At 38.8% G+C, this 11,652-nt stretch overlaps 1 protein-coding gene across 1 annotated transcript in view; it reads right to left on the bottom strand.

Moving 5' to 3' along the window:
* Positions 1–3,402: 3,402 nt before the first annotated feature.
* The window catches only part of NLK (nemo like kinase), a 125,043-nt gene continuing 116,793 nt past the window's right edge, over positions 3,403–11,652 (bottom strand). Inside the window, exons 9-11 of the mRNA XM_052658265.1 lie at positions 6,820–7,018; positions 5,807–5,900; positions 3,403–3,902 (exon numbers count right to left, since the gene is read on the bottom strand). Of these exons, the coding sequence (XP_052514225.1) occupies positions 3,848–3,902; positions 5,807–5,900; positions 6,820–7,018 (348 nt within the window). The 3' untranslated portion in view covers positions 3,403–3,847. The remainder of the gene's footprint in view (positions 3,903–5,806; positions 5,901–6,819; positions 7,019–11,652) is intronic.

Here is an 11,652-nt window from a genome sequence, read left to right as displayed (position 1 = left end):
TGGCCCCAAAATGGAAAACAAGACTGAACAGCATTTAGCTTATTCACTGGAAATTTTTTACTATTTTTTTCCTTAATGGCGTGTCATTTAAAACATTGAGATGAAACTATATCAAAGAATGGAATGCAAAATGTGCATGAATTCTGGAGCTGAGAGGGGAGTGAGGAGGACTCTGATTTTAGGCTTAAGTAAGTGGGTGGATGGTGAAGCCCAGGGTTGAGGGGTAGGGAGCAGACAGAGGACGGTAACTGGTCATTCACTTCCATCTCACCTGCCAAAAAAGAAAGGCCTGCTGCTGCGCTGTCAGGGGCCCTCCCCTGGCAGTGGTCCTCCTGAATGTGAACAGGCTGACTCGGCACGATTCCGCCCCCCTTGCCTCCAAGCAAGTTTCCCTTCCACAATTCCTCATGAAGTGCTCAGGATGGCCGTAGCTTGTTAAGCCTCAACTATTTTGCTAGTCAAGGAAGTGGGGAAAAGAGCTAATGGGGCAATAAGAATGATGGGGGAAGAAACGTTAATTTCGTTTAAAAAAAAAAAAAAAACTTATTTGGCTGCGCTGCATCTTAGTTGTGGCATGTGGGATATAGTTCCCTGACCAGGGACTGAACCCAAGCCCCCCTGCATTGGGATCTTAGCCATTGGACTTCCAGGGAAGTCCCTTAATTTCATTTTTGACATGGGTGAGGACCTATAAGATACCCAAGTAGAAATTTCTAGTAGCTACCTAAAAGAATCTGGGTATAGAGATAAGATTTGGGGTCATTCTCTTACAGTCAACGAAGGCAGGAGGGTAGATGAGGTCACAAGCAGAGTGTGTCCAGCAATGGATCTTGGCTGCACGCTGGAAGGACTTAGACAGAACCAAACTACAACAAATTGATGCCTGACCTCGCCTCCAGATTCTGGAGTGCAGCCGTGAAATTTCTGAAAGTTCTTCAGGTGATTCTACCAAGTGACCAAGTCAAGAACCTTTGACTTTAGAATGAAAACCCAGGACTGATCCCTAGCCCAGAGAACACAACACGTTAGGATAAAGGAAGGAGCCTGTAAGGGAGAGTTGTGGCCCCTAAGAGGAAAAAAGAGTTGTGTTTCAGAAGCCAAGGAAAGATCTGAGGAAGGAGAGGTGGAAGAGTCATTGCAGGGAAGACACTAAACATGTCCATTTACTGCTGTGGTGTCTAGACAACAGCCCCCACCACAAGCTGTCTTAATTTAAAACCCATGCAAGTTATGCATCCTATTCTTTAATATATTTTAATATAAGTAATATTTAAAATTACTTAGCATACAGAAAAAGAAAATCCAAATCTTATGAGCTAGCTCAAGAGATTATCTTCATATTCCAAGTTCTTATAACTTAAATTGCAAACAAACTGCAGCTGCTTCCAACCCTGACTTTCTGTCCATACTGACTACTGGCTGTACATACTGCACATTTTTGCAATTACCAACAATTTTAAATTAAAGAATAAGGCACAACCCCCCTGGTTAGATGAACAGGTTTTAGTGGGAATAGCTCAAACAAGTTTTCTCTAATACTTACCTATGAAGAAGTACACATGGTATCTACAACCCCAAGCGTATTCTTGTCTTATCCAGCCTAAGGGAAAGTATTCTGAAGTTAGGCAGTCTAACACCATAGGCTGGTACCAGACAGGCAGTCTGGCATTGAGTCTTGATCACATCACCACCCAGCTGGGACTTCTTCTTTAGCCAGAAGTACTGCTGGGATGCCAGGGACAGGAGGCAGAAAGGAAGTGGAGGGAGAGGTTAAGCCCCCTGAGCAGTCTGCTGCTTTGGAGCAGTCCACTTTTGTTTGTTTAATATAATGGACTCTACTATATTGGAGTTTGATTTCATAAGAAAATAGGATTACGAAAAGTTCGAAAACCACTGGGTTAGATTGACTCTAAGGTTCAAATTACATATAAATAGTATCTCTGAAATCAGTTAAGTTTTCAGTTATGTTTTTGGCAATCTAAAGTCTCTGAGAAGGTTAAAAAAAAAACTCCACAACTAATTTCTTCAAAAATTGAAATGGAAATATAAATAGGTAATGTCTCAAAACTTTGCAAATGCAGGCTGCAAGTTATACTGAAGAGAAAATAAAGGAAATAAAACGGCTGACACATCTTTTTCAAATGTCACATTTAATGTTTTCACCACTGTACTTCAAATCTACATTGTACAAAGTGACCAGTAAGTGTGCCACGGTAACTGACCAACCTCTGAGATTGTACCTTTCACACCAGTGTCTTCTTGGGCTCTTTTGATACTAAACACGTTTCTCATTCAAGTGAATTGAAATGCTTCAGTTGGGTTGATTCTCAGGAGCCTCGTAAAAAGAAAACAAAGATATTGCACCATCTTTGTTTAGTAATTCAATGTTTGTTTCTTTCACAGCAAATAATTACTTCATTGAAGTTAAAACTTCCAAACATAACTTATTAATAGTCTTCAAATTCAGCTCAGATCACTCAAGATGAAAATACTCTGCTAAATACAGATAACTTACAATAACTTTAACAGTTAATTGTCCATAACACACACCAAGGTTTTTCCTAGACCAATTTTAAGACGATCCATTAGTATTCCTTGTACAGGTGAAAAACGATCTTCAATTTTCTTGTCTTTTTATTTTTAATATAAAAGTTGGAAGGGACATTCAAGTTTCAAGTCTCCACATTGAACTTAAAAAAAAAAATAGTCATCATCAGCATGTGGAGGTAAACAAGCCAAGTTGTATAACTCCAGGAGGTAGAGGCCTTCAATTTGTATTCATATATACATATGCACAGAAGAATTCAGTGTTCCAACAGAAAAAAGAGTTTGTCAAAAAGTAATAAGTTATTTACTACTGTGACATTTCAAGACTCCCACAGCTTTGCCTAAGGACACAAACACATTTGACATAATTCCCTATGTGCCTTTTTTTGTGGCTTAAAATTTTTTTTAAATTTGTTTTTATCTTTATTTTTTTTACTGTCCAGTGCAGGAAAAGTCTCACAAAATTTCACAGACCTAAAATGTGCAAGCTAGTTCTCTCTCTATACAGCAATGTTGGGATTCTTTTGAAATTAGCCCAGAAATGAATTATTTACACACATGAAAGATGCATGCTTGGGGATTCTTTTATGTAAGAAAGAGCAGAAAAACTTCTAATAAAAATAGATTAAATATATATATATATATTTATACTGGGTAAGGAAAACAAAAGTTTAGTCTCTCCTAGTCACAAACTCATTCTCTCTACCCACAACATTGGATTTTAGACAGCACACATCACCGTCACGGCTCTAATGAGAAGCTAATTATAGGGCTTGATCATTAGGTGGCATGCCCCCCTCCCCCACCCCCCAGGTGCAGCCACGATCAGCTCACGTGGCTCCATGATTGGTCGCAGGCAAGGTTTCTAGATTCTTTTGTTTTAGAAAACCCCAAATTTTCAGGAATGGCTCAAATATCAAAATGTATGACTGTCCTTTGCGTGTGTGTGTGAACAATCTCACTTCATATTTTTAAAAAAGAAAAAACAAACACAAAAACCCCAAACTCCCAAATTTGGTTCAATTCTCTTTTGTTCTGAGGTGAGCCATAACAGCTGCACTAAATTCATAAAACATGTGCAACTCTGGGTAAAATATTTTTTCTAAAAGCACAACCACTTTACAAGATTAAAAGTCTAGTAACATTTCTAAATATTATTCCTATCATACAAGTAGTGGTTGTTAATTTAAAACTTCATTAGTAAAATTACAGTACAAGCATGATTAACCTCCAGAATTGCAAATCCCAGACTCCAGTGGAGAGCTACATAACATCTTCAGTAGTACATTATCTTCCACCGTCACTCCCACACCAGAGGAGATGGGGGCATCTCAGACGGCTGAGCAACAGTGGAACTGGAAGAGAACAGAGACATGGTGAGCCGGCTGTGAGCACCACAAAAGGGCAGTTCATTGCTGCCTGTTTCCCCCTCTTCCTCTAAAAACAAACAAACAAACAAAGGGTCAAGTCCATTCCGGGAGTTTTACCTGTTTCACTTCTCTAACGGTACATCTATCTATCCACCTCCAGAGGATATGGGGGTGAATAAATGAGTCTGTGTAAAGTGCTTTCCACGGTGCCTACTTCATAATACGAATGGAAGCTATTATAAATAATAATACCTATAATCAACTGGGAAAATAATATTAAAGGATACAGAATTATCCATTTAAAAGTAGCTTCTCAAAATAAGGTGATTTTAAGTGGGGACCCATTTTGAATGAGCCTCATAAGCATTCTTTTATCAAATTTTAATTGATAATCATTTAGCACTTGTTATCCACAGATCTGTTTTGTCGGTTATTTCACAGGTCTGTCTAATGTTGCCAACTAAGATTACAGCCTCGAGGCAGCTGGTGTCACCCTGCTTCCTTGGGGCCCAGGATAATGAATAACTTGCACCTGAAAAGCATTAAAACACCTGACTGACTGGGTCACTGACTCTTAGGGAAAAATTTAAAACAAATTTAAAACCATAGAGAAGTAAAAATGCAACTTCATTCCTTCTTTCTATGGAAACATACATGGAAGGAATGAAAGATGACTAAAAAATTCTTGACCTTGGTTCAGTAAATTCAATCTCCTTCAACACTATATCCAGGCCACTTAAAAGGAGGTAGTGTGAGGGGAAGGGAAAGAGAAGCAAGGAGGAGGGGAAAAAGGAGTGGGAGAAGGGCAGGAAGAGCATGGCCTCTCAGGTCAAAGACCCCCTACACTCTGCTCTGTGATACTCCAGCCAGACCTGTGCACCTTTTTCCTTTGCTGCCCGGCCTGATGTGAGTCTTTGTCAACAGAGGGCGCTCAAGGGGCGCTGCAAGGCCACGGCGTTAGGAAGCTGCTTTCCTTCCAGGTTCTGGTGTGCCTTTTTTCTGGGGGGCGGGGGGGCCTTCGGTCTACCCAAACTTTCTCTGCTCCCAGCAGGCTCTGGGATGCACCAGCTCAGCCCACCCCTTTTGAAAAGCTTCTTCACCACCCTCCATGCTGTGTTCCTGTGGCAGCTAGCTACTCTCCAAAGAGGTCCAAATCTTATTAGCCTGGGGTGGAGGGGCTTCCTCTGAGTTCTCGGTTTCTCTCTGTTCACTCTCCTTTGGTCCAGAGGGAGTGCTTGCTTTTCTGCACTTGCTGCTTTGGACTCCTCAGCATCCTCTTCCAGGCCTTTGAGTGGTTTGCCATCTTTTCCTAGTTAATGCTTGTTATTAAATTTTCCCTGTTCGTATTACTAGGTGGGCTTCTTTCTCCTGTTGGACCATGATTGATACAAGGAGTCAGGGAAAAGAAATGAAGAAGGAAAGGACAAATAGAGCATGAGGCTTGCTAGGTTCTAGAGGAGGCTTATAGCTCTTGAGTCAATCAGACTGTTGGCTTCTTTCCTAAAGAGGATATATCAGCAGTCCACCTATAAAATATGATTTTCTTGCTTACAGTTATCATTAAGGTGGTGGGGCTGGTAGTGGGAACTGAGGTGACCACGTCCAACTCCAGGACAGTGGCTGCTGCAGAAGGACAATCCCCACGCACCTGATCAGGCAGCATAATTGTCATCTGGGAAAAACTCCCAAGGCAACCACATTGAACTGAAGTGAGAGTGGAAACGCATGTTCACGTTTTACATGTGCTTTTGAGTAAAGCCAAAACTCAGAAACTTTCTGTTGGACCTTTTATTCATGTTATCTAATCTAAATAAAACAAATACGCTGAATAATAAACTCACAGTGGCATCCTTTCAATTCTAACAAGGAAGTTCGAGTTACACAGTTACCTAATAAAGCTCTTAAAAGCAGCGGACTGAGGGTTGATGCAGAGAGGCACTCGGTTTCCTTTCTGCTGTTCCAAAATGAACTGGTGAATGATTTCTGTGGAGAAAACAAACATCATACAACCCATGCCAATTTGCAGGCCTGGGAGCAGTGGATTCTTGGCTTAACTCTAGTCAGCATCTGAACGGCATTTCCTAGTGGTTTAGTTAAACCAAGCACACACGTCATCTCTCAGGCAGAATTCAATGGAACTTTCCTGAAACCAAGACGACAGGTGCTGCTAAATGCAGGCCAACCCTCCCAAAGTGGCATTACAGGGGCTAGAAATCCCACCCGTGGGAGGTGTAAAATAGTGTATAAATTTGAGAGTGCCTCTACCGGGTTGGCATTATACATGAGCTCTTCTAAACTGCTGGTAATTATTGCCTTTTTGAAAATCACTTAAAAAACCTGAGTTGGTATTTAGGTACATAGTTTCAGGCTGGTCACTTTGGGGACAATCCTTTTCTAAAATGTCCTAGAGCAGACACTTAAAATCACTCAGAATTTTGGATGTCATTAACCCCCAACCCAAGAGGAGATTGTGTCAGGATATTTTATGACTAGACTATCAGAAATCCTCTTCTTGTCATCATCTAAGGAATGATTCCCTCAGTGGCTGTTTATTCTTTTTAAAGCTTTGCATGTTATATAAAAAAGTCCAATATGTTTCATTCCATGCAATCACACTGAGTGAATACATATTAAATATATTGAGTCACAGTAAGTCAGCTCTAAAAACAAGAACAAAATGTTCATTCCTCTGCCAGACCTTCCCTTGGATATAAAATCAATGTTTTTATAACACACATAGCTTTCTTGGCTTACACACTCTGGACAAACGGCTATATGCAAGTTTTTAAAAATAAACATATAAAGGAGCTTTGATCACCATCCAGACCTCAGCTTTCCACAGTCACATAACAGAAAATGTTAGAGTCATCCCACCTGGCGGAAAGCCAAAAAACACACTCACCTTTAACCTGTCGAACAGAACTGAGGTTCTTCTCAAAAGTGTCATCGAATTTGGGGTTGGTGACGGGCTCAAAGTCACTGGTATAAACTCTTCCAGTAGAGGTGGAAAAGCAACATTTACACATACACGTGTGATATCGTAGTCGCCCTTCATCTAGGTAGGGGTGGGCTAAGGCATCCTTAGCGGATATTCTTTTGGACTGAAATCAAATTGAGAGACCAGCACATCAACACTACAGATAAACAGAACTGTCCATACAGGATCTTTCATGAGCCACAGTGGCTGCTTTATACAACTTTACACTTAATTTACGTGCGGTACATCCTGCATAGAGGAGTGACTGCAGATGGTTGAGGGTAAGAGGATAATTGAATTTAGAGGCAGGTAATATAGCAGTAAAGGCAGTTTTTGACATAAGACAAGAAGCTACTGGTATAAACGACCACACGCTGCCAGAAAGCACTTAGAAATGACTTTCTGCTAAAATCCTGAAAAGTTTCCTACCTTGAAATGGATGTGCGCGGGGTCAAAAATGATAAATATCATGACATTTAAATATGCAATGCTTTGGAAGGGACACATTTACATTTTAAGTAACAGTTGTATTTTCTAAATATGTTTCAGCACTTAGATGTGAACATGGTGGCAATTTTACAAAGCTGCTTGAAACTTTTATCCTCCTGGACACCAAATCAACTTGAGCAAAAGCCTGACTGAAAGCTGCTGGGGTTAGGCAGCAGCTAATAGCCTGCATGCCATGTTTTGATATCCATCCCAGTGTGAGTATCAGCAGCCTGGGGTTTTCTGGCACTTCAGATCAGAATACTGAGTGTACTAGTTTCCAGTTACATACACCATAAACTTCTAAACTTGCTTCTCCATGAAAAAAGAATAAAGCTGTCCCTTCTTGTAGCTCAGTGGATATGTCAGTACTACTGAGACAAAGTGGATTTTAAAGGATTTAAGGATGACTCAGTAGTAGAGAGGAGAACACAAACTGACCCTTTGCCCTGCTTCCAGTCTGCCAGCACTTCACATAACACGACTAAAAAAGAGAAAACCATTTGCATTCAAACCCAAAATAACTGGATCCTCCAACTGATTCTGGTCCCTCAAATAATGGAATGTTAAGTATTTTCCTAAACCTGGATTCCCTAGAAAAACACATTATCTCTGATTTTTTGCTATGCTAATATTAAAAAGCCATGTCATGGCCTTTTGGGATACAGTAACAAGAGAAATCGGCTGTTGACCTACCAAGAAGAGTTGAACGTGAACTTTACAACCCGGTTTTGTTCCTTTTGCTGCTTCTTGTGTTTTGTTATTTGGTGACAGCGTTTCTGAAGTCTGACACACTAACATGCTTAGCAACTAAACCTTTTCTTTTTTCCTAAATGAGTCCAACTATTCCCAGAGGCTCTACTGGGATCAAGGTCTACTGTCAGAACCAAAAAATACAGGACAGTGCACCTTGCCTGGTTCTGGACCCTTCTGAGGCCACAGCATCTCCAGCCAGGCTCACGTGCAGGGTTGAGAGCTCTTTGGCTTTTGCTCACTGGTTACTGGCCAAGTCTATTTCTGTTTCTGAGTGAGCATGGCTGATCATGTCCAAACTGGTAGCAGCAGTGACTGAATCTGGGTTTTATCATACAACCAGTAAGTCATTTCTGTCAGGTGGTAGATGTCAGAAACTGGGTCCCTGTCAGCTGTGAACCAGCAGATGGAATCTGGTTTCACTGTTAGTCTTGTCTGTCTGGGGATTCTGGTATTTCCTAAAATTTCAGATGCATGCCTGGAGAGATTTTGGTGTTTTCCTAACTATGGATGGCGTTCTGTATGTTGTATGTTCTGTGTGTACTAGGCCTGGGTCCTCTGAAGTGTCTCAGAGGCTTTACAAAAGAAAAGCCTTTGAACAAAAAGTAAATCAAATCCCTAGCACGCAGTGATCAATTTTCATTTCTCTAAACAAATTAAAGTCTCTTTGAAGTAAAAAAAAAAAAATCACAAAACATCTCAGATTTAATAGTGATGTTCTTTTTGAAGTATCTGGTGTTACATAATTATGTCCTCTATGTCATAATTACATCTTGTTTCTTGATCAACATCTGTAATAGGTATGGATACTTGTTTTTATGAGATTCTGTTGCTTTATCAAAACTGGCTCTTCTAAATTTTGAATATGAGTGATAAAATTTTCCATTTTACAAATATAAATGGATATACTCTGTATACTTCTGAGAGGAGTTAATACATCATATTATGAGATCTCTTAAAATCAAATGAAGCAAACTCCTATTGCAACTGGCTTTTAGAAACAATAACAACATGTTTAAGACTATAAAAAGAAATGGAAAGATATAAAAACATTCTTCCCTATGAATGAAGTATTTTGGCTCTTCATAAATTTTTTCTTGCTCAAGTTGTAACTCAAAGATTAAAAAAGCTTTGTGAGTTAAAATAATACTATTACTTAATTCCTAGACCACAGAGTAAGCAAAATACTTCTCATAAACAACTTAAAAGTTTTAATAATTGTACACAAGATGACTCTTTGGACAAATCAGTATGAGTTAATAGTTAATAAAAATTTAAAAACACCCACCTGTTTTCTTTCTGATTTTACAGTCATGTACAAATAATGCTAATACTATATTCTGGTTTATATAAATTTTAGGTTTTTTTCCTTCATAAAAAGCCTAATCATTTTGAATTTTTTTCCTACTGGAAAAATTATGTGTTCAACTAAATTAGATAAATTATAATATAATGTGTTTCTAAAAAGAAATTAGTTTTTTGTATGCTAAAAATTCTAAAGACTTAATGAGTCAACTTAAAATGTAAACTCCTAATTCTTAGTTAACATTAAGACCTTACTAATATTGAATTAATATGTGGTCTTGGATATATGGGCAACATAATTTTAATATACCCAGGCTCTTAATTAATATATTATTTAGCAGCCATCAACAAACAGTTAAAAAAAAAGATGGCAAATACCTTTGCATTAAAGTACATATGTATTTAAAAAGCGTAAAAGAAATGTGTGATGAAAGAAAGATGTGTGTATTAAGATAAGAGATATGCTTTTGTTCATCAAGAGAAAAAAGTGAATACTTGTCTAAATTCCTAATAATTACTGTTGTACTTTTAAAATATTGCTTATAACGGTTTGTTATCTTTAGATAAATTAAGGTCTCTGGAGATTTGTTTAATGTCTTCACTATTTTGAGGTGATAGTTAATCACATCTTTTAAAATTATTTATTGTACTCCATCCTTTTCAGTATTGTTGGTATTATTATAATAAAAGAACCAGCACCTTTTCATCTCATCATCCCCTGGTTGTTTCTACTTTTTCCTTATATTTGCCTAGATTAGGAGTTGAGTCTTCCATACGAACCATCACAAAGATCTCCGTAAAGAAATGTGATCAGGTACTGGATTCAAACTCATGGTTACAGCTGCTTATCATCACTACAGATAGCCACAAGGAGCAGACGTGAGGTAATAGACTGCTTAACCCAAGATCAACAAAATAAGAATTAACTACTTCAGACTAAATGGATTAAATAAACTTATTTAATTATGGCTAATGTTCTATTTTAATGGCTTAAAAAAAATCTCATTTCTTTCTAATGTATCATTAACTCTCAAATTTAACAGGACAAAATCAGAATGAAACATTCTTTAAGCTAGATACAGAGCTTTTGTAACTAGAAAGAAAAGAATCCCTAATAAATCATTCATAAACTAAATTCAGTAAGACCCTATCCTCCTTACTAGATAAATCAAACCTCCTTTTTGTACATAAATCTAATTTGTAACTATGACCACACCAGAAGTTTCATTTAATTAAGTGTGACAATCCCACTGTTGAAGAATAAGGACTACATTTCACATGCAGAACTGATATCCGAAAGGCCTCTGGGGAGATGAGCGTGGCATCCACTCTTTGGCTTAGGGAAAGGGCCCTAGAGCTGTAAAGACTATGAGCTCTCAGCAGGTCATGGTCATTAATAAACGTGGGAGCTCAGAGAAAGAGGATACCTTACAGCTACAAGAACTGCAGGTAAAACCTGGGACAGGTGAATTACATGGTTCCTCATTCCTAATCTAAGTAGAACTAAAAAAGAGAGTAACATATGCTTGACAAATAAATTTAACCTCAGGGCCTTTAGAAAATCCTCTATGGGCAGACAGAAATTACCTTTGAAACCTGAAATTCATGTGCCTCTTGTTTTGTTAACCATACAAAAAGGCTTTATGTATTAATCAAAATCTCCTGTGAAAGCTATACAGATAAACTTGCCAAATAAAATATCAAACTAATGACACTAAACCACCAGCTCATTCAGCAAGTTATGTGGCTGAAACTGTCCTTAATGGCAGGAACTTGACCACAAGGAGGGACTGTGCAAAAGAACTGCCACTTTGTCTTGCTCCCTGATCACTAAGAACCTCATATACCAAAGTAAACAAACAAAAGGAAAACACCAGACAAAACATCCACTTTGTACCAGGAGATGTGATAGAAATAACTCGATCACTCTGATTGCTTCTTGTTCAGCCACTTAGTTGTGCCTGACTCTCTGCAACCACATGGACTGCAGCACGCCAGGCTTCCCTGTCCTTCACCATCTCCCAGAATTTGCTCAAATTCATGCCTATTGAATTGGTGATGCTATCCAACCGTCTCATCCTCTGTTGTCCCCATCTCCTCCTGCCTTCAATCTTCCCCAGCATCAGGGTCTTTTCCAATGAGTCAGTTCTTCACATCAGGTGGCCCAAGTATTGGGAGTTTCAGCATCAGTCCTTCAATAATTATTCAGGATTG

The sequence above is a fragment of the Budorcas taxicolor genome, chromosome 19 (genome assembly GCF_023091745.1).
Source record: "Budorcas taxicolor isolate Tak-1 chromosome 19, Takin1.1, whole genome shotgun sequence".
NCBI classification, from domain to species: Eukaryota; Metazoa; Chordata; class Mammalia; order Artiodactyla; family Bovidae; genus Budorcas; species Budorcas taxicolor.
The sequence above is the reverse complement of the archived record's forward strand: the minus strand, read 5'-3'. Positions and strand labels throughout refer to the sequence as shown.